At 35.4% G+C, this 24166-nt stretch overlaps 1 protein-coding gene and 2 pseudogenes across 3 annotated transcripts in view; 1 reads left to right on the top strand and 2 right to left on the bottom strand.

The window, feature by feature from the left end:
• CATSPERE (catsper channel auxiliary subunit epsilon) overlaps positions 1 to 24166 on the bottom strand; it is a gene marked incomplete at its 3' end in the record, with an annotated part of 219030 nt that overhangs the window by 148826 nt on the left and 46038 nt on the right. The window contains exons 6-7 of the mRNA XM_079107281.1: positions 16667 to 16691; positions 108 to 185 (exon numbers count right to left, since the gene is read on the bottom strand). Of these exons, the coding sequence (XP_078963407.1) occupies positions 108 to 185; positions 16667 to 16691 (103 nt within the window). The remainder of the gene's footprint in view (positions 1 to 107; positions 186 to 16666; positions 16692 to 24166) is intronic.
• On the bottom strand, positions 595 to 1637 carry LOC306641212 (peroxisomal membrane protein 11A-like; annotated as a pseudogene). The gene has a single exon. The product of its transcript is annotated as a peroxisomal membrane protein 11A-like (transcript).
• Positions 4378 to 11782, top strand: LOC306641400 (chromatin target of PRMT1 protein-like; annotated as a pseudogene). The gene is made up of 2 exons: positions 4378 to 4544; positions 11034 to 11782. The product of its transcript is annotated as a chromatin target of PRMT1 protein-like (transcript).

Genomic DNA, 24166 nt, shown 5'->3' with positions numbered 1-24166 from the left:
GTGATTAAGAACCCTGGGTTCGATCTCTGTACAAAAAAAAAAAAAAAAAAGAAAGAAAGAAAGAAAAAAAAAAAAGCAGGAATAATGACAATAATGTTTCCACCTACCAGGGAGGGTTCTTCTGCATTGCGTAGTACCTCGTCAGGCTCTGAACTTTCTGGATCATATACCCATATTATGACAGTCTAGAAAAGAAAATGTTTTTGCATTTCTTTACATTTTGTACACATTTAGCTTTTTAGTTATGGCAAAAAAAATCACAAAGATATTTTTGTTTATTTAAAAAATTTGGATTATTCCATTAAAAAAAATTCAAAGCAGTGTTTCAAAACTGAAACAAGTCAAAGACCTGTAGGGGGTTAAAAATATCCCTCTAAGTCCTTAACTAACTAATGTTAAAATTTCATACAAATGCTTATCTATCTTTCTTTATATCATAGACACAGCAACTCCCAATACCAACACACAGTTTACAAAAAATTGAAATCAATCTATACATGTTATTTGTAACTTATTTTGTCACTTGACACAGCCTGGCAATTTCAATAGACCTCTGATTGTTCATTTTTTTCTTTTTTTCGGGGAGGGGGGTCTTATTCAATTCTTATTCATGCAGCAAACGTTAAGTGCCTACTATGCACATAAGAGATGCTCAGTAAATGTTAGGTGAAGGGAAAATATTCAGAAATTCAGAAGTCGTTCCAGTACTCTAAGAACACCATAAATCCTCAAGCTCCATTCTCGGCCCCACCTCTGTTCACATTACAGATCATAAATGTTCACGTGAACAAAAACATAAGCATGGTATGACATGATTTGTGAACAATGCAATATTTGTTTCATGAAGATGTCATCTTTAAACAGTCTCTGGCCTTTAGCCTACAAACACCCTAGAGGATCTTCAGCTTCATCTGAGGATAGGCCACAGCGGTGACACCTGCCACAGAGGATATGAGACCTCCAAGCCCAGTGAGGCCTGGGTTGGACCTATAGATCCCCATCTGGTCCAGAGGGATCAGGATGTCACAGAAGTTCTTCACCACGTCCAGAAGCAAGGGAGGATGTTGCTTCAGAGATCGAAATAAAAGAAGAAGGAAGGACTAAAGCCATTCTGTTTCTTCATCAGCCAAGTTGTACCCAAAAGGATTCTGGGATGATTTCTCTCTCTTTGCCCTGTCATGAGCAAGCCATCCCACCTGCAGGGAGATTTCATACAGATCCCTGATCAAGTTCAGCAGGAGAAAATAGTAGTGGTGGGTGGCCCATGTCTGCCACTTCTCTTTGTTGATGCCCACGGCCAGACCCATGCTTCTCACCCAGAGGAGGTGTCACATATGAAATAAACCACACGGTTCAGGTTGGCTAATGTTAAGCATAAGTGGTGCACTGGGTGGGTGGCATGGGTGCTCTGCTCAGTTGACTGGACAGCATGTACCACATTGCCTAATCAGAACCATTTACAGCCAGTACTCACACTGGACTCCAGTTTCTTGAACTTCATTACCTTCTCTTTGCCAGCTTTAGGCTCTAACAAATATCCAAGCAACATGTATGTGTATTGACTGGCTCTGAAGAGTCGGTCCCGGCCCTGGGTCTGGTTGATGAAGCAGATGAAGGCATCCATGGCATCAGCCCGAGGCCACATGTTGCACCAGGTCGGCTGTGGGTCCTCTGGGCCATTTTTTCTTGCCTAGATTATTTATTTGCATAGTAAAAATGAATTATATGAAAACAGATAGCAAAAGTAGTTCCTCCTACCCTGTACTCCATTACTCAATTCCCATACAGTCAACTGCACCCCACAGGTAATTAAGTTCTTGTTTATAGTTCTGTAAACTTTTTGTGAATAGTAAAGTTAATTTTCCTCCATTTGATATAAACACTAGCTTGCTAAATACACATTTTTGAACCTTATATTTTTCACTTAATTATATCTTAGAGATCTTCATATGTTATCATTAATTTTTCTTTACACATGCTCATTAATTTTTCAGGCATACATATTCTTGTTACATTTTCATTAATTTTTATTCTAAATTATGGAGAAATCATAGAAGTGTCACTCTTATTTCCTTTGCCTGTTTTTCTGTTGGTTGTTAATTTTTTAAAATTTGTTCGCAAAAGTTTATTTCCATATTAAGACATTGATTTTTTTTTAATGATTCAGGTTGTATTTTTCCACCTATATTTCATTTTCTCTGGAACTTATAGTAATTTTTTAGTATTTTATCTATCACATATTTGTCTTTTAGTTTCAAGGAGTAAAAACTACCATAGATTTTTTTTTTTTTCTGAATTTTGTGGTATAGTTTGAAAGGTCTCCAATTCTTGATTATAAGATAATTTGTCTGTTTTCTTTGGTTGTTACTGGTTTTATTGTATTTACATATTCAACCCATTTTAAATTTATTTTGATGTATCATGGGAGGCATGATTCTAATCTTTTTTTTTTAAAAAATGGCCATCCTTTATTGACTATTCTATTGCCTCCCCACTAATTTGAGGAGATGAACTAGTCATCTTATTCTACATCATTTACTAAAGACCTAAATGTATTTTGGTTATTTCTAGACTTCTATGCATCCCATTGATCTTGACTGTCTTGTCAAGAGTTAATCTCTCACAGTTTATGTGGGATAGCTGGGTCATATGCCCCATTCATTCCAACTTTTTTGAGAAATCTCCACATTGCTTTCCAAAGTGGTTGGACCAATTTGCAGTACCACCAACACTGTTCCTCAACATCTCCAGCAGCAGCATTTGTTATTATTTGTATTCTTGATGATGCCATTCTAACAGCACTGAGACAAAATCTTGATGTAGTTCTGATTTGCATTTCCATGACTGCCAGGGATGTTGAACATTTTTAAATATATTTGTTGGCCAGTTGTATTTAGTGTTTTTTTTTTTCACTCTAAAACAATAAAAGTATATTTTAACAAATACATAAACAAGTAGCAAAGACATGTATTATCATTATCAAGTGTTATGGACTGTACATAATTATGCTACACTTTTACACAACTGGCAGCACGTTAGATTTGCTCACACCAGTATTACTATAGACACGTGAGTAATGTACTATGAGGTTACAATGTCCACAAGGTCACTAGGTAATAAAATTTTTTTCAACTCCATTATAATTTTTAAAAATTTATTTATTTTGATTCATTGTACACAAATGGGGTACAACTGTTGTTTCTCTGGTTGTACAAATGAAGTAGGGTCACACCATTTGTGTAATCATACATGTACGTAGGGTAATGATGTTTGTCTCATTCTGTTATTTTGTATTTATTTCTTTTGAGAAATTTCTGTTAAGATGATTTGCCCATTTATTGATTGGGTTATTTGTTCTTTTGATGCTAAGTTTCTTGAGTTCTTCATATATTCTGTGTAATAATCCTCTGTGGGAAGAATAGCTGGCAAAGATTTTCTCCCAGTTTATCAGCTCTATTCATGCACTTAATTGTTTCCTTTGATGTGCAGAAACTTTTTAATTTGATAGCATTCCACGTATTCATTCTTCGTTTTATTTCTTGAGTTTTAGTAGTCTCGTTAAGGAAGTTGCTTTGTCACAGAATCAACATGTTCAAGTGTTGAGTCTGTAGTTTCTTCTAGCAGTTGCAAAGTTTCTGGTCTAATTCATAGGTCTTTGATCCACTTTGTTGACTTTTGTGCCTGGCAAAAGATAGGGATCTAGTTTAATTCTTTCACATAAAGGACATCCAGTTTCCCCAACACCATTTGTTTAAAAGGCTATCTTTTCTCCAACAAGTTTCTGGCACCTTTGTCAAGTATGAGATGACTATATGTATCTGTTGAGGTTTCTGTGTCTTCTATTACATTGGTTTTTTTGATGCCAATACCATGATGTTTTTGCTACTAAAGATCAGACATTATGAGCCTTCCAGTTTTGCTTTTGTTGCTCAGAATTTCTTTGGCTATTCTGGTTCTTTTATTCTTCCATATGAATTTTAGGTCTGATTTTTATAGTTTTGTGAAAAATGCCATTGGTATTTTCATAGGGATTACATTGAAATTGTATACTGTTTTGGGTACTATGCCATTTTGACAGTATTGATTTTGCCTGTCCAAGGACGTGGGAGGTCTTTCTGTCTTCAAAGGTCATCTTCTATTTCTTCAGTGTTCTGTCGTTTTCATTGTAGAGGTCTTCCATCTCCATGGTTAGATTTATTCTCAAGCATTTTTTTTTTAGGTCATTATGAATGGAATTATTTTCCTGATACATTATAGGGGTATAGGAAAGCTATTGATCTTTTGTATCCTGTCACATTGATGAACTTATCAGCTGTACAAGTCTTCTGGCAAAGTTTTTTTGGGTCTTCTAGATATAGAATCATGTTGTAAGGAAAAATGCAGCTCAGTTCAGGACCCACGGCAGTTCCAGCCCCTCTGATGGAACTGGCGCTCCATATGCCCGGTCTCAGTTGCGGCTGGACAATAGCTCCCAGAAAAATCCACGACGGAAACAGGGCCTCACGCAAGAGACTTTATTATGCGGATAGCGCATCCGCTCCGGGGTGGAAAAGAAAGGAAAAGAGAAAAGAAAGGAAAAGAAAAAGATGGCGTGGATGCTTCTCCCAGATATTGGAATCTCCTGGGCTGGAAGGAACCAATAGCAGAGAATACTTGCAAGCTGGCTAATGAACCAATAGCTAGCTAGCATGTTAGGATGAAACGTGAGAAGCAGGAAATGGCTGGAGCATAGGCCGGAAATTCCTGTAATGTAAGAGGCAGGGGAGCAAGATTGACAAGTGGTTGGGAGGTGGGGAGAAATGGCTGCACCTGAAAGGGCGGAGTATTGGTTTTTTGTATTGCACACGTCATCAACAGGGATAATTTGACTTCTTATTTTCCTGTTTGTATCCCTTTCATTTCATTCTCTTGCTTGGTTGCTCTGGCTAGAATTTCAATAACTATATTGAATATTGTCCCTGATATTAGGGGAAATGCTCTCAGTTTTTCTCCATTCAGTATGATGTTGGGTATGGGTTTGTTGTACGTAGCTTCTTTTTATCCCTCATTTCAACATGAATGGGTGCTGTATTTTGTTGAAGGCTATTTTTCTGCATGTATTGAGATGACCAAGTGATTCTTGTTCTTAATTCTACTTACAGGGTGAATTATATTTATTGATTTACATGTTGAACCACACTTGTATCCCTGGGATGAAATCGACTTGATCATGCTGTATTATCTTCTTAATGTGTTTTGTATATGGATTGCTAATATTTTATGAAGAATTTTTGCATCTAAGTTCATCAGGTATATTGTTTTTCAGTTTCTTTCCTTGATGTGTCTTTGTCTGGTTTTGGTATCAGGGTGATAGAAGCTAATAAATTTCATAGCATTACCTTCCTTTCTCTTTCATGGAATAATTTGAGGAAGGGTGACATTAGTTCTTTGAAGGTTTGGGAGAACTGAACTGAGAATCCATCTGGTCCCGGGCTTTTCTCTGTGGGAAGGTATTCTATACTGCTTCAATCCCATTGCTTGATATTGGTCTTTTTAAGTTTTCTATATTCTCTTGGTTCACTTTGGGCAGGTCATATGCGTCTATAAATTTGTCAATATCTTCTAGGTTTTCCAGCCTATTGGACTATAAATTTTCAAAACAGTTTTCAATGATCCTCTAGATTTTAGAGGTATCTGTGTTGATTTTTCCTTTTTCATCTCTAATTTTGTTGATTTGGTTTTTTTCTCTCTTTTGGTTAGTTTGACTAATGGCTTATCAATGTTTATCTTTTTGAAGAACCAACTCTTGGTTGCATTGATGCTTTGTGTTGATTTTTTTTATTCTCAATTTCAATTATTTTGGCTGTGATCTTAATTATTTTGTGCCTTCTACTGATTTTAAAATTAGTTTGTTCTTATTTTTCCAGGCATAAAATTAGATTGTATACCTGGGATTTTTCTATATATTTTTTTAAATGTAGTCTCTCAATGGTATAAACTTTCCTCTTAGAACTGCCTTCATATTGTCCCAGAGATTTTATATGTTGTATCTCTGTTCTTTTTTTTTTTTTTTTTAATCAAAGAAACTTTATTTTAGCCAGTATTTTAAGCAGGATTCTTTTTTTTTATTATTCATTGTGCACAAATGGTGTACAACTATCATTTCTTTGGTTTTACATGAAGTAGAGTCATACCATTTGCGTAATCACACATGTACATAGGGTAATGATGTTTATCTCATTCTATTATCTTTCCTGGCCTCACTCCCTCCCTACCCCTCATTTCCCTTTACGCAATTCATCCTTCTTCCATTCTTCCCTTGCCTCCTCCCCCCACCCCATTATGTATCATCATCCACTTATCAGAGAAGTCATTTGGCCTTTGGTTTTTAGGGATTGGCTTATTTCACTTAGTATGATATTCTCCAACTCCATCCATTTACCTAGAAATGCCATATTATGCTTCTTTATGACTGAATAATATTCCATTGTGTATATATACCACAGTTTCTTTATCCATGTATCTCCATTCTTATTTGTTTCAAAGAATATTTTCACATTTCCCCTGATTTCCTCTATGACCCATTCCTCATTCAAAGGTATATTACTTAATCCCCAGGTGTTAAAGTGTTTTTTAAAATTTTGTTATTGCATTATGATCTGATAGGATGCAAGGAATTATCTCTAATTTTTTTGTATTTGCTAAGTCTTCCTCTGATTCTTAAATGTGCTTCTGAGAATAACATAAATTCAGTTTTTGATGGATGAAACATATGTAGATGTTCATTATGTCCATTTAATTAATAGTATTTTTTAGTTCTGAAAAGTTTTTAGGTTTGGGCAACCTATCTTTTGGTGAGAGAGGTATGTTGAAATCACCCAGTATAATTATATCAAGGTCTATTTGATTCTTTATATTGAGTAGTGTTTGTTTATTGTGCATAGGTTCACTGATGTTTGGGGAATAAATATTTGTAATCATTATATCTTATTGTTGGATGATTCCCTTAACCACTAGGAAGTGACCTTCTTTGTCTCTTCTGATTTGTTTTGACTCAAAGGCTATTTCATCAGGTATCATAGTAGCTACTGCAGCTTGTATTCCATCTCCAATTGCATGGTATACCTTTTTCCATTCTTTCACCTTCAGCTAGTGGATATCTTTGCCTGTAAGGTGAGTCTTGTGCCAATATATGTCTTTTGATTAGAGAGTTTATACCATTTATATTCATGTTATTAGGTGATTTTTATTTCCTGCCATTTTATTTCTAACATTTGATTCACCCTTGATTCTTCCTTGTTTGAGTCAGCCTTTGCACTGCTGTGACTAAAGGACCTGACCAGAACAACTGTAAAGGAAGAAAAGTTTATTTAAGTGCTCACTATTTCAGAGGCCTCAATCCATAGACGCCATTCCATTCCTCAGGGCTCCAAGTGAGGCAGGAGCAACATGATGGAAGAGTGTGGCAGAGGGAAGCAGCTCACATGGTGATCAGGAAGTGAGAGAGATACAATCCACTGGCCAGATACAAATATATACCCCAAAGCCATGCCCCAATTCCCACCTCCTCCAACCACACCCTACTGCTTCAGTTACCACTCAATTAATCCCTATCAGGGGGTTAATTCACTGATTGGGTTAAAACTCTTACAACCCAATCATTTTTCTTCTGAACCTTCTTGTATTATCTCACACATGTGCTTTTGGGGGAACACCTCACATCCAAATCATTACATCCTTTAATTGTTTATTCTAGTGAGATTCACCCATATTCTTTTTCTGATATTTATTGTTCATTTCTTCTGTGTGAAATAATTCACTTAGTGTGTCTTATAGTGCTGGCTTAGTGGTTACGAATTCTTTTAGTTTCTTCTTATTGTGGAGTGTTTCTATTTCATCTTCAATTCTGAAGGATATAGCAACCTTTTTTGTTAGCACCTGTTATCTTTCAGGGCTTGGTATATATATTACTCCAAGTCCTCCTGGTTGTTAGGGTCTAGGCTGAGAAATCAGAAGATGGTCAAATTGGCTTAACTCTAAATGTGACCTCCTATTTTTCTCTTGCAGCTTCTAAAATTCTATCCTCTTATATTAGGCATTTTAATTATAATGTATATTAGAAGAGGATCTTTTTTGAAAAAAGTACTGGGGAATGAAATCTACCAAATTATCTTATGTCCATGTACAACAATATTACAGTGAATCCTGTTTTATATATAATTATAATGTTCAAATTAAAATATTAATGAAAGAAGGGTATCAGTGGAGTGGAACAAGCAGATCACAGGGAGGGAGGATGGGAGGAATAGGGATGTTTTGGGAGATGTGATTCATCAGTTTATGTTATGTGCATGTGCAAATACAGCATAATGAATTCCACTAGTGTGCTTAATTGCAATGCACCAATAAAAGTTTGAACCTAAAAATATAGGATCATATAATCTGCAAGCAATAAAATTTGACTTCTTTCTTTCCTACTTAAATCCCTTTTATTTTCTTCCCTCATCGAATTTCTCTGGCTAAAATTTCAAGTACTGCCTTTTATAGGAATGATAAGAATGAACATTCTTGTTTTGTTCTTGATTTCAGAAGAAATAATTTGTTTTTCCCCATTTGACATGAGTTGGCTTTGAGTTTGTTATCTATAGCTTTAGTTCTATTGAGATAATTTCCTTTGAACCCTGGTTTCATCAGTGTTTTGTTGATGAGTGGGTGCTGAATTTTGTTGAAGGCTTTTTCTGCATCTACTGAGATGATTAAATGATTTTTGTCCTTAGTGGTATTTATGTGGTAAATTACATTTACTGTTTTGTTTATGTTGAATCACCCTTGCATACCTGGAGTAAAGCCAACTTGATCATTGTTATGGTTTGAATATATGGTGTTCCCCCAAAGTTCATGAAAGAATGTAGAAATATTCAGAGGTGAAATGATTAGATTATGAGAGTTGTAACACCTAATCAGTGAATTAATCCTTTGGATGGATTAATAATTTGAAAATATTACTGTACTGGGTGGTAACAGTTACAAGTCGGGTAAGGAGAAGGAGGATCACTGTCTCCCTGGTTCCTAACTCTCCCCTCCTCTCGCTCTTTCTCTCTCTCTCTCTCTCACTGCTTCCCAGCTGCCAGAGGTGAGCTTTCCTGTGCCATGCCTTTGACCATGATGTCTCATCTCAGGCCCAGAGGAATGGAAATTGCCAACCTTGCATTGAACCTCTGAAATCATAAGCCCAGAATAAACCTTTCCCTCTCTAAATTGTTCTTGTCAGGTATTTTGGTCCTGGAAATAAAAAGCTAACATAAACATGATATACAACCTTCTTTATTTGTTAGTTAATATGATTTGATAATATTTTATTAAGGATTTTTGTATTTACATTCATCAAGTATATTGATCTATAGTTTTCTTGATTTTGGTATCAGGGTGATCCTGATTTCATAGAATTAATTTGGAAGTGCTTCCACTCCACTTTCTATTTCATGAAATAATTTGTGGAGCATTGAAATTATTTTTTAAGGCCTGGTAGAATTCAGTTTTAAATCCATCTATTTCTGAACTTTTCTTTGTTGGAAGTCCTTTCATTAGTTTTTATCATGGTGCTCTTTATTTTTCTGTAGATTTTCTATAGCCCCTTTGTTCAATTTTGATAGATTGTATATGTCTAGAAATTTATCCTTTTCAATATTTTCCAATTTATATGAATATAAGTTATCAAAATAGCCCCTAATGATCCTCTGGATTGCTCTGATGCCTGTGTTCATATATCTTTTTTCATATCCAATTTAAATAATTTGAGTCTTTTCTTTCTTCTGATTATTTTGACTAAGGGTTTATCAAGCTTATTGTTTCTACGAACCATCACTGTTTCCTTGATTCTTTGCATTATTTTTTAATTCTCTATTTCATTAATTTCAACTCAAATATTATTTTCTTCCTCTCTTGTTTTGGAATTGGTTTGTTCTTATTTTTCCAAGATAGTGAGATGTATCATTAGGTTGTTTTTATGGGATCTGATTTTTTTAAATTTATTATTTTTAGATATATAAGACAGTAGAGTATATTTTGACATATTATACATACATGGAGTACAACCTATTCCAGTTAGGATTCCATTCTTGTGGGTTTACATAATTGGAGTTTCACTGATTCTGTATTCATATGTAGGCATATATAGCTACATAGTTTATGTAGCTATATATGCCTCACAATCACCACTTACCTGTTTAACCAACCACCCACCTAGTGAACCCGAGCCCCTCCACCTTCAACTCAGGTTGGGCCGTCCCTGCCCACCTGGTGGCAGCCCTGGGAGGGGCACTGGCGTTTCCTTTTATTCTCGGGATTTGAAGACGGCTGCACATATATAGCTATATAAACTTTCCTCTTATAACCACCCTCATAATGTGCCAGAAATTCTGAGACAGTTTATCACTATTCAGTTGACTATCTACTAAAATGATTAAAAATAAAATTACCTTATGACCCAGCAAATTTCATTTCAGGGTTTAATCAGTTCATCCTTTTCTACAAGAAAACTATTGGGATTTTGTTTGGAATTGCATTGACTCTATAAACGAATTTGAGGGGAGAACTGACATTTAACAACATTGAGTCTCTGTCCTAAAACATTTATTTAGGTCTTCCTTAATTTTTCCTTAATGTTTTATATTTTTCAGTCAACAGATCAGAAACATACATTGTTAAAATTTCTCAAAGTATTTAATGTATTTTGATGGTAATATAAGTGGTATTTTAAAATGCTATTTTCCATGGCTTATGGCTAGTATGTAAAAATACCATTGATTTTTGTGTCCTGCAACCATCTGAAACTTGCTTTTAAATTCTAGTAGGGATTTTGTTTTGGACGCCAAGCAGGAGTTGGTGGCAGCAGCCGTGGTGGCACAGATGAAAGGCAAAGAAGGGCAGGTCACATGACCAGGAGGATTGGCCAGCTAGGTGGTCAACCTAAACGAAGGAACCTCACAATCACCACTTACCCGTTTAACCAACCACCCACCTAGTGAACCCGAACCCCTCCACCTTCAACTCAGGTTGGGCCGTCCCTGCCCACCTGGTGGCAGCCCTGGGAGGGGCACTGGCGTTTCCTTTTATTCTCGGGATTTGAAGACGGCTGCACAATCAGCGCTGAAAGCTGTGCTAAAAAGCACCACCAAGATGTCTCTAAATGAGCGCTTTACTAATATGCTGAAGAACAAACAGCCGATGCCAGGGAATATTTGAGCTTTGATGCAGCAGCTAGCAGTGCCAAAAACAGAAGACCGGCCCAGCAGATGGAGACTAGACCCTCTGTCCAGGCAGAATTAAAACTTCAACCAAAGAGCTTAAATCAGCACCTGCGTAAGAGTAACAGCCAGACACTGTTAGGCCAACCTCAGGGGCCTTGGCCAGGGGAGCAATTGGAGGACGAGGTCTGTGCACAATCCAGAGAGGCTTATTCAGAGGAGGACTACATGGGGTTGTGCCACCAGAACCCTACTTATGGGTGGGCTATCGCTCCGAGGTCAAAACCTGCTCTGAGGTGGACAAGTCGTAGCTTCCCGAATGGACTTAAGAAGGCGTGGTATGCAAGGTTGTGGAGCTATGGGTCGTGGTGGAATCAGTGGTAGAGGTCCGCGCATGATAAGAGGGGGCTTTGGAGGCCGAGGCCGAGGTCAAGGCCAAGGCCATGGCCATGGATAGGGGTGGGGTACTGGGGGGAGGTAACCTCACTCACCGTGTATTGACCAAGGAGTAGCTGGACAACTAGTTGGATGTATACATGTCAAAAACTAAAGGATAGCTGGATGCGGAGTAGGATCCCCACCCCCCCCCACCCCGCCCCTCCGCCAGACAGATCCAGAAACCAATGATTGAAGCCTGCCTGCCTATCCTGTGAGAGACTTGTTAAGCCACCACATCTGTAAATAACTTTGAGATAACAGATGAGAAGAAACCTGATTGATGCTGGAAGAACCTATCACAACAGGCTATGGACTTACCTGCCCCCAGGTTGTGCACTTAGTGTGTTTCTTTTACTTTTTGATACTGTGTTGTATGAAACCTTCTTTCCTTTCATTTGGTTGGTTTTTTTTTTGTTTTGTTTTGTTTTTTCCTCTCCCTTCGCCCAGACTTACCTTTGAACATGAATGTGTTGGCCTTGTGGGTAGAACACTTTGCCTCCCTTTGCCTCCCTTCACCTATCATACACTGACATTCTCTGTGCCCCCACAAGAAGTTCCCAGATAGAACCAGTTTTCCTCCTTGATGTCCTGGTTTCTGAGATAAAATTCTGTTGTACATCCTGTTTAATAGCCTCTTAGAAGTGTTAAGAAAATCTGGGGCTGAAAAATACATTTTGCTGTATTGTTTAAAAAAAAAATTCTAGTAGGTTTTTTTGTTTGGTGTTTTGTGTTTTGGTAGATGTCTTAGAATTTTCTACCTATGTAGTCAGATCATATGCAAATAAAGACAGTTTTACTGCTTTTATCCCATCTGCATAAATGTATATTTTTATAGCTTTGTTGCACTGAGTAATTTCCAATAAGATACTGAATAAAACTAATGAGATGAAAATCCTTGCCTTTTTCCCCAATCTTAGGAGAAAAGGTTTCAGTCATCTTAGACTTGTTAACCACAGGTTATCACAGATGGCAGTTACCAAGCTGAGGAAATTCCTATTGGTTCCTACTTTGATGAGAGATTTTTTAAAAAATATAAATAGATCTTAGATGGTGTTGTACTTTTTTGCACTTAATTATATAATTATGTTATTCTGTAAGATGGTGAATTTTTTAAATGTTAATATTTAATATTAATATATTAAAATATTAGCTTAATACATTCAAATACATAGTTATGCTCAAAGATATTAAATAACAATGGTGATAGTGAGCTTATCTGTCCATTTCCTCATTTTAATTGAATTATAAGTATTTCACAATTTATAATAGTCATTGGTAACTATTTGGGAAGTAAATGTTTTTTATTAGAATTAAGTGGTTCCGGGGCTGGGGAGATAGCTCAGTCAGTAGAGTGCTTGCCTTGTAAGCATCAAGGCCCTGGGTTCGATCCCCAGCACCCAAAAAAAAAAAAAAAAAAAAAAAAGTCTAGAATTAAGTGGTTCCTTTCTATAACTATTTTACTTAGTGCTTTCATTAGGAATGACTTAAAATTTTCATTAATGTGATCATTTGTTTTCCTATTAAATTGATGTAATGAATTGTTAGTTTTCTGATTTGGTAACAATGTTACATTCTTAGTGCTTTTCAATTTATTCTTTTGTTACATTGCAAGATTCCATTTATTAATATTTTTGTAGAATCTTTGCTCCTAAATATATGTGTTTTTATCCAGTTTTTTTCTTTCCTCTCTTCCATCCTCCCTTTTTCATTATCCACTTTTGTTATTAAGGTTGTGTTGAAGTCTGAAAATGAATTAGGGGAACTTTCCATCTTTATGATTGGGTGAGATTATTGTTAGGTGAATAAAGTTTAACTTATTTACCTACTTTTTAGATTTTTCCTTTGTCATGAATTAATTTCCCTCTTTATACCTATTTGTGTGTGTGTGTGTGTGTGTGTGTGTTGCTAAGAAACGAATGTAGAGCCTCCTGTATGCTTGCAAAGCACTTAATCACTGAGCTATATCCATATATCTATTTCATATTCATATTGTTACCCTAGTTTTAACAGTATTGATGTTTGCATTCTTTTCTCTCCAACTTTTTTTCATCTTCATGTAACTTTTACAAAAATCAGATTTTTGTCATTTACTAGGTGTGTTTAATTCAGTCACATTGATTAGTGATTTCATTAAAATGATCTAAATTTTATTTTGTGTTCCTGGTTTTTTTTCCTTAATTTCCCTTTAGTTCATTTTTCTTTTTTATTGCCTTCTCTTGGGTTGATGTCATTTTCTTACTTCTTCTTCTAGAGCATTATTTTTTAGGAATTGTCCTATTCATTTTTCTTTTCTCCCTCTGTTTTCATTCTGGGGATTTAACTCAGGGCCTTGTACTCTACCGCTAAACTATAATCCCCAGTTCTATTTTGAGATAGGGTCTCAAAATTTGCTTAAGTTGGCCTCAAATGTGATCTTCTTGCCTCAGCCTCCTGAATAGCTAGGATTACAGATATGTGCCATTATGTTGGGCTTTGTATATTTATTTCTATTACTTTAATGTACAGCCTTCAGTTTTTACATGCATATTTCATATAGGTTGAAGTTAATATAATTATAATGTGTATTTATAAGTATTTAGCTTCAAACTAAAATCCCCCTCTATTTTCCATTCTTTTATTGCCTAGTATTTTATTAAAATGTTTTGTTAATGCTTATTTAGATTAGATTTACTTGTATATTATATAGTTCATATGCTCAATTTTATCTGTTGCATCAAGTACTTTAGTTTTTCAGTCTTAGAAATCATGTCTTCAATTGTGGAAGATTCTCCATAACTATCTCTCTAGTACTGTCTCCAATTCCTTTCTTCCTTTTTTGAAATACCTATTTTATGTATGATGACCTGACTCAACCTATTTTCTATGCCTCAACATTTCTTTGGATATTTTCCATCTTTTCACCTTTATGTGCTGTGCTATATTCTGCATGACTCCCATTTCAAAGCACTAATTCTCTATTCTTTTCAAGTGTATCTAGTCTGCTGTACTGACTTTTGATTTTTAGATACCTACTTTTTCAGTTTAAGACATTTTAATGAATTGGCTTTTATAGTTATGAAAAGTCCTATTTTTTTGTTTTCTTTCTATTGCTTCTTTTATTTTTGACTATTTTAAATAGGAATCTATTAATTTTAAATAGGAATCTAGAAATTTTTCATATGGTTCTTATCTTTAGTTTTGAATAGTATAAACTTTCTCCATTTTGGTGTCTACTCCAGGCAATTTGGTTCCTATAGTTTATACCTTTTATTGTGAGGTTATTTACACAGAATCTGTTTTCTCTGAGAATCCTGCATGTTCTTAGTTATGGAAATAGATTTTTCAATCATTTTTGCCCGTATTCCATGTGTTTTACTATTTGCAAAGTCATTTTTGTATTTATTTCTGGGTGATAGGCTCTTTATATCTCTTGGGCTATCAAACCAGGACATCCACCTGAGAAACCTTATTTTTGACCCCTTGTTGTAAGAGATGTATCAATTATTTGCAGTTAACCTAAGTCAATAAGTAGAGCTTATCAGTCCCCATTTTATATGCCCTTTATAAATCCTAACTTCACGTAAGGAAATTAGTTTCAGTTCCTCTTTGTCTTAGGGTCTGGAGGTTTCACTTCCTATTCTCACATACACATTTAAATGTTACTCCTTTTGCAGAAGGACTTATATTTTGTTCTCAGCTCAGGATTCAGTCTCAGAACTCTAGCTTGGAGTTCCTTAATTATTTCCAACTTCCTTTTAAGTTCTATACACCCATTTGCACTTATGTCAATGTAAAGATCTGGACATGTTTACTAGCTTTATACAAACATACATAATCTTTCTCCAGGCATTTCTATGTGTTCTCAATGACATGGAGGTTCTAGTCTATATTATTTGGATCTGTAACATAGATTCCACTTCTGAAAGTTCCTCTCTGTTTTCTATCTATCTTAAACTGTTGTATTCAACACCAATATTCTTTCTTGCTTTTGAACATTGTTATGATTATATCCTTAAAAATCACTGCAGTAATGTCAGTGGGATTTGGGGTAGGAGTACTTAGGGACACACCTGCTTACTCAGGCATCTCTATCTACTGTAGGGAGTTCATTACCTTTTTACTACCTCCTCTTTCCAGCAAATTAAAATATCTATATACACATTTAATTTCTAAATATTATCACTTTATTTCAATTTCTAAAATTTTGAATGTATTGCTCTAACGTACTTGTCCTTCTAATCATTCTCTATTCCAGAGTTTAAAATATTTTTGATCTCCTGAACCTTTCTTTCTCTATACTCTTTTTTGGGGCTGAACCCAGGGCCTCACACCTGCTAGACAAGTGCTTTACTACTAAACTACATCTCCAGTACCCTTTACACTCTTAAAAATAGTTGAAAATCCTGCAAGACTTTTGTTTTCTGTGGGTTTGATTTATCAGCATATACCATATTACAAATTTAAAATGAGAATTTTTTTGGTGGGGGGTGCTGGGGATCGAACCCGGGGCCTTGTGCTTACAAGGCAAGCACTCTACTGACTGAGCTATCTCCCCAGCCCCCTAAAATGAGAATGTTTAAATACTTAGTTTTAAAACTATGATAAACCTATTATATTGTGGTTAACTTTTTTATGAAAAATAGCTATATTTTCCAAATAGAAAGAAACATAGCTATTTAATATTTTTGAAATCTCTTTAATATCAGTATTAATAGAAGATAGCTGGATGACTATTTCTGATTCTGCTGTTTAGTATATGTTGTTTTGCTGTTAAGTATATTAGAAAAAGAAATCTATCCTTGCACAGATATACAGTTGGAAAAGCATAGACCTTAGGGACCCTTTAAAATTGGTCTTATGGCACCCACTAAGAGTCCTCAAAACATGCATTGTTTACCACTGCTGCAAGCAAATTTAATCACAAAATCACTGTGGAAAATTTCTCTCTGATAGATTTGAAAGATAATAAGGAAACAATATATTAGCAATATATGATGGATATAAAACATTGAAAAAATTTTTACCTGGGTTAAATTGTGAAATAAATTTCTGTTGGGAAAAAGAAGAAACATATATTAGTAAACAGCATATTTAATATTAATTTGGATGTTTAACTTCCAATACACTTTTCTAAACCTCTAAATATTCTATTTATATTCCATTGCAAATAAATAAACAGGCTAAATATAACAAGCCAACAAACAAAAAAAACCCCTACATACATCTATTTGTTTATCAATGTATTTTTTGACCCATTTGTCATTTTAGAAGACTAAAGAGCGTTAATCTGTGTGTTTCTTTAAGAATACTACAAGTTTGTGTAATAGAAATTGCATGGTTAATCTTAATTAAAATTTTTGATATTTTTATTTCACATATGTTGTAATTTATGTCAAATAGAAAGCCATCCTTTAAATGCTACAAATTCTTTATCTATCAGTCCTTGAAAAGGAACAATATTCATTTGTATACTTAGTTGTATGCTTTTTAAGAAGTGCTTTTTTACTTAAAAGTTATTTGTATCGATTTTTATCATATAATCTCTGAAAGTCAATATACCTGAAGAATATTTTCTTCCACTTTCTGATCATGGCACAGTGCCAAATACATTATTATGAATAAAACAAAAATTATTTCAGAATCAGTAAATGAGTATATAGTTAGTTTATTTTTTAAATCTATTTTTTAGTTGTAGATAGACACAATAACTTTATTTATTTATTTATTTAGTTAGTTAGTTAGTTAGTTAGTGCTGAAGATCAAACGCAGTGCCTCACATGTGCTAGGCAAGTGCTCTACCACTGAGCCACAATCCCAACCCTGCGGTTAGTTTCTGAGACTGTATAATGACCATAATATTTCATATGTTCAGCCAAATATAGTAGAGAGTTACTGAATAAGTATATAAATCTTGACAGAAATACTGTGCTCAATAAAGTTCAAAGTTGATCAGTAAAGATCCCTGACTCCAGGACTGATATGATCTGCTGTGAGCAATGCTACTTGTCAGAGGTTCAGGAAGAATAAAGTTGGCCACTGAATGAATTACCAGTGCATCTGGGAAGGAATATTTGAAGGCAGAAGGAGAAATGTGTAGGTAATAAAGGAAGACTTGTAACCTTGTAGGGAAGGAGTCAGTATCAGTGGATTATAAACTGAACAATCTTATTTGTACAGTGGGGGCGGGGGGAGACAGCTGCATTCTGCTGCATCTTTATCAGTCTGCTTGGTTTTCTTGAGTTGGTGCATAGGTCCCAAGTGCAGAGTGAGAGGAAAGCAAAGGAGAGAATCCTGGATTAACCTGACATTTAAGGTAAGGACAGATGACAAAAAACCAAAGTATCATGGGTGGGGTGGAGACTGGGAAAGAATTAATATAGAAATAGAAAATAGTAGCATAAGATGAATGAAGGAATGAAAGAGTTTCAAGGAGAAATGAGTGATCTGCAATATTAGATGCAGTATAGGAGTCAAACAGTAAGAAAAAAAAAAAAAACGCTCTATTAACCTTGGCAATTGACTTTGCCAAAGCAATTTAAATAGGTAGGTAGATAATAGGGAAACAGTGATAAAGCTTCACAGTGAACCTGGGTGCATGCCTGTAATCCCAGCTGCTCAGGAGGATGAGGCAGGAGGATTGCGATTCCAACACCATCCTCAGCAACTTAGCAAGGCTCTAAGCCACTCAGTAAGACCCAGTCTCAAAATTTAAAAAGGGTGGGGGATATGGCACAATGGTTAAGCACACCTGGGCTCAATCCCTGGTACCAAAAATCAACAACAACAACAAAAATATTTCATAGTGAAATTGTTCACAAAGATGGAGAATGACCCCCCTGAATTATTCTCCCTCCTTATTCTCTATTCTGAGGTGGGGGTGGGGAAAGCAAGCAAGAGAGTTCAGATGCTAACATGATACTTGTTCCAGGAATTCTCCTCCCTAGTGTCAGAACTCTGGTTCGGGGGCAAACAAAATCAATAGGTGCTCTGCATTATTTGTCTTGAACTTTTAATAAATTTATCTTTAAATTTGTGTTTTATAAGTCAGTATGACAGAACAATGGAGCATGAGTTGGGGGTTTGGAGCTTTGGCCCATGCACAGTCCTACCTCCTACTGCCTCTCTGCCTCTTGGGGACAGCTTCTTTGACACTCATTCCTCCATGCTCTGGCTTGGGTCCTGACTGGTCATCCTCTCTACCCTCCTTGTCCCCCAAACCTGCTTTTACTTTTGACAGTAGTGAGGGTTTAGGTTCTGGTGTGGGATTGGTCAGTACCAGGGATATGTACTCTGCAGCATCTTGGAATAAGACATGAAAGCAGCTGTCCTACTTCTGGCTGGTAGTACCAGGGTGTGGCTGATGGAGACTTCACTGTTGCAGGAGTGAGCCTCTTGGGCACTTCCAATCCAGGTATATAGCATATTTCACCACAGAGGTTGTGCTAATCTTGGGGGGTCTATTATGTCAAACCTGGCTTGATTTTTTTTCAGATCCCACCATTGACCTGGGCATGATGTATGAGGTCTATGGAGAGAAAAAAACTGGTAGGAAGTTGGCAGCAGGTAACTAAAAGTCTGCACTGGGTCTATGAGTATTTCCATGTCCAAGGAAGCATGACATTATATTGCTAATAAAAAATCATGACAGGTAATAAGAGTGACTATTGAAAAATAAGATCTATATTTAATACTTTTAATAGTATTTTCCCCTGTTTTTGAAAAAGATCCCATACTTTCACTTTGCATCAGGATGCAGTGATACAGAAGTGGCAGTCATTCCAAACTCATTCTATGATGCTAGGATCATTGCAATATCAAAACCAGACAAAGACATATCAAGGAAAGAAGACTAACTTCAAACCAATATCCCTGATGAACATAGATGCCAAAATTACTAACAAAATACTGGCAAATTGCATATAAAAACTTATTAAAAAGATAGTGCACCATGATCAAGTGGGGTTCATCCCAGCCATGCAAGTTTGGCTCAATATATGGAAATCAATAAATGTAATTCATCACATCAATAGACTTAAAGACAAGAATCATATGATAATTTCAATAGATGCAGAAAATGCATTTCACAAAATACAGCATCCATTCATGTTCAAAACACTAGAAAAACCAGGGTAAGAACATATCTGACATTGTAAAAGCTGTATATGCTAAACCCAAGGCCAATGTCATTCTAAATGGAGAAATATTGAAAGCATTCACTCAAAAACCTGGAAAAATACAGGGATGCCATCTTTCATCATTTTTATTCAACACAGTCCTGGAAACTCTAGTCAGAGCAATTAGAAGAAAGAAAATTAAAGGGATACAAGTAGAAAAAGAAGAGCTCAAAGTATCCCTATTTGCTAATAACATGATTCTCTATTTAGAAGACCCAAAAAGCTTTACCAGAAAATTTCTGGAACCCATAAATGAATTCAGCAAAGTAACAAGATATAAAATTAACACCCATAAAACAGTTGCATTCCTATACATAAGTGATGAATCAATTGAAAGTGAAATTAGGAAACTATCCCATTCACAATAGCCTCAGGGAAAAAATTGAGAATTAATCTAATAAAAGAGGTGAAAGACCTCTACAGTGGAAACTACAGAACACGAAGGAAAGAAAATGAAGAAGACTTTAAAAGATGGGAAGATCTCTCATGTTCTTGGATAAGCAGAGTTAACATTGTCAAAATGGATATACTACCAGAAGTTGTATATAGACTTAATACAGTTCCTATTAAAATTTCAATGACACTCTTCATAGAAATAAAAAAGCTGTCATGAAATTTAAATGGAAAAATAAGAGGCCCAGAATAGACAAAGCAATCCTCAGTGAGAAAAGTGAAGCAAGAAGTATCACAATACCAGACCTTACAGTATTCCACAGAGCTATAGTAACAAAAACAGCAGGTACTGGCACCAAAATAGACATGAAGTACAGTGGTACAGATTAGAAGACACGGAGACAAACCTACATAAATACAGTTATCTTATATTAGACAAAGGCACCATAAAAATACATTGGAGAAAAGATAGCCTCTTCAACAAATGTTGCTGAGAAAACTGGAAATCCATCTATGTCAAAATGAAATTAAACCCCTATTACTCAACCTGCACAGAACTCAACTCAAGGTGGATCAAGGACCTAGGCATTAGATCCAGAGACCATGCATCCACTAAGAGAAAAGTAGGCCCAACTCTCCATTGTATCAGAATAGGAACTGAATTCCTCAACAAGACTCCTAAAGCACAAGAAGTAAAATTAAGAACCAATAAATAGTATGGCATCAAACTAAAAAGTTTCTTCACAGGAAAGGAAACAGTCAAGAATGTGAAGAGACAGCCTTCAGATTGGGAGAAAATCTTCACCACCTGCACCTCAGATAGAGCATTGATCTCCAGAATACATAAATAACTCAAAACTTAACACACACATACACACACACACACACAAACACAAAACAAAACACCCAATCCATAAATTGGCAAAGGAACTGAACAAACACTTCATAGAAGAAGATATACTATCAGTCAGCAAATATATGAAAAAAAATGTTCAACATCTTGAGCAATTAGAGAGATGCAAATCAAAACTACTCTAGGATTTCATCTCACTCCAGTGAATGGCAATTATCAAGAATGCAAGCAACAATAAGTGTTGGTGAGGATGTGGGGAAAAATACATTGCCGGTGGATCTGAAAATTGGTGCAACCACTCTGGAAAGCAATATGGAGATTCCTCAGAAAACTTGGAATGGAAGCACCTTTGACCCAGTTATTCCACTCCTCGGTATATCCAAAGAATTTTAAATCAACATACTATTGTAACATGGCCACATCAATGTTTAAAGTAGCTCAATTCACAATGGCCAAGCTGGGAACCAACCTAGGTGCCCTTCAACAGATGAAAGGATAAAGAAAATGTGATATATATGCATAATGGAATATTACTTAGCCATAAAAAGAAGTGAAATTATGGCATTTGCCAGTAAATGGATGGATCTGGAAACTATCATGCTAAGTGAAATAAGCTAACTCCCCAAAACCACAGGCCAAATGTTCTCTCTGATATGCAGATGCTAACACACAATAAGGGGTGGTAGAGGGAAGAATAGAAGTTCATTTGATCAGACAAAGGGGAATGAAGGGAAGGGAGAGGAGATGGGAATAGGAAAGACAGTAGAATGAGTTGGACATTACTTTCCTATGTTCACATATGAATACATAACCATTGTAATTCCACATCATTTATATCCACAGAAAGAGAAGTTATACTCCATAATATAACTATGTATGTATAATATGTCAAAATACATTCTATTGTCATGTATAACTAAAAAGAATAAGAAATTTAAAAAGAAAGCTACTAGTATAATTCTTGAACATAAGTACAAAAATCCCCAACATAATTAGCAAATCATCCAAAAATGTTCAAAAGAATTATCCACTATAACCCTGTGAGATTTATCACAGGCATCCAAAGTTGGTTCAATATTTAAAACAACTAATATATTATAGAACAGGCTGAAGAAGAAAAATTACATGATTATATCAACTGATGCAGAAAAGCATCCAATAAAATTCAATACCCATTCCTGAAACCGACTCTCAGTAAACTATAAATACAAAGAACATTCTCAAGTTGATTTAAATAAACCCTTCAAGAACCTGCAGGAAACATAAGAAAGAAACTAGGAATGTTTCTTCTCACCACTATTTTTCAAAATCATACTAGAATCAAAACTAATGCAATAAGACAAGAAAAGGAAATTAAAAAGCAAACTAATGGGGGACAGCTGGAGTTGTGGCTCAGTGGTAGAGCACTTGCCTCGCATGTGTGAGGCCCTGGATTTGATGCTCTGCACCACATATAAATAAAATGAAAGATTCATTAACAACTAAAAAGAAATTTTTTAAAAAGCATATGAATTGGGAAGGAAGAATTAAAACTACCTCCATTTGCAGAAGACATGCCTATGTAGAAAATCTGACATAAATAACCAAAACCAACCAAACAAGTAAATAAACCTTCTTGAACTAATAGCATGGTTGCATGATATATCATCAATATATAAAAGTTAACTGCTTTCCTATATCCCAGAAATGAACAAATGAATTTGAAATTAAAAATGCAGGACCATTTACATTAGTACTCCAAAAAATTAAATACCTAGGTATAAATTTAACAAAATAAATGGGGAGAACTATAAAACTCTTGATATAAATCAAAAAACCAAATAAATGGAGACAGTCTGTGTTCATGGATAGAAAGACTCAATATTGTCAATATGTTAATTCTTCCAAATTAATCTACACATTCAATGCAATCCCAATCAAAATTCCAGCAAATCATTTTGTAGGTATTGATTAGCTGATTTTACATGGAGAGGTAAAAGATCCAGAACAAACAGTACATGAAGGGAGAAGAATACTGCCAATACCAGGTGCCGGCGAGGATGTGAAGTGGCAGGAACTTGCCTTCATTGCTGATGTGAATGGAAAATGGCATAGGCGCTTTGGAAACCAGTTTGGTGGTTTCTTACAAAACTAAACACCATAGAATCCAGTAATAAATAGCACACCTTGGTATTAACTCAAAGGAGTAGAGAACTTCTGCCCATTAAAAAACAACAACAACAAAAAAAAACAAAACCTGCAGAGGGATGTTGATAGCAGCTTTATAATTGCCCAAACTGGGAAGCAACCAAGATGTTCTTTAAAAGGCAACGAGAACATCCAGACAATGGAATATTATTCAGAAGGAAAAAAAAGAGCTAACAAGCCATGAAAAAAACATGAAGGAACCTTAAATGAATAGTACTAAATGAAAGAAAGCAGTCTGAAAAGTCTATGTACTATATGATTCCATCTATATGACATTCTGGAAGAGGCCAAACCAAGGAGACAATAAAAAGATCTGGTTACCAGACGCTGAGGGAGGAGCAAAATGAATACATGAAACATAAGAATGAAAATACATGCATGATAGTATACTGTTGGATACATGTCATTAACACATTTGTCTGAGCCTACAGAAAGTATAACACCAGTGACCCCTAATGTAAACTATGGACTTTGGATGTTGAGGCATTAATTGTCACTCTGGTAGGGGATATTGATAATGGGGGGACTATGCATGTATGGGGGCAGGGGGAAAGACTATTCCAATGGATAGTCTCAATTTTACTGTGGATTTAAAAATACTCTAAAAATGTGAACTAAACTATATCCATATAACAGCAAGAACTACTTAGAAAATGTATTTTTAAAACTTTGATTATAATAGCCACAAAAATATGAAGTACCTAGGAATATATCTAATAAAAATTCTGAGCAGGTTTCTGAAAAAGTACAACACTTCATTGACTGAGATGTAAAAGAAACCAAAAATTTAAGGGTTAGTTGTTATTTGTGAGTGTAAAGATTTCCCAAATCAATTAAAGTATTAAGACAAATTTTATAAAAATTCTGAGGCTAGCATGCAGAGAAACACAATAAATAAACAAATTTTTAAAAATCAT

This window comes from Sciurus vulgaris (genome assembly GCF_902686455.1).
Source record: "Sciurus vulgaris genome assembly, chromosome: 12".
Taxonomy (NCBI): Eukaryota; Metazoa; Chordata; class Mammalia; order Rodentia; family Sciuridae; genus Sciurus; species Sciurus vulgaris.
This window is presented reverse-complemented; position numbering and strand designations above follow the sequence as displayed.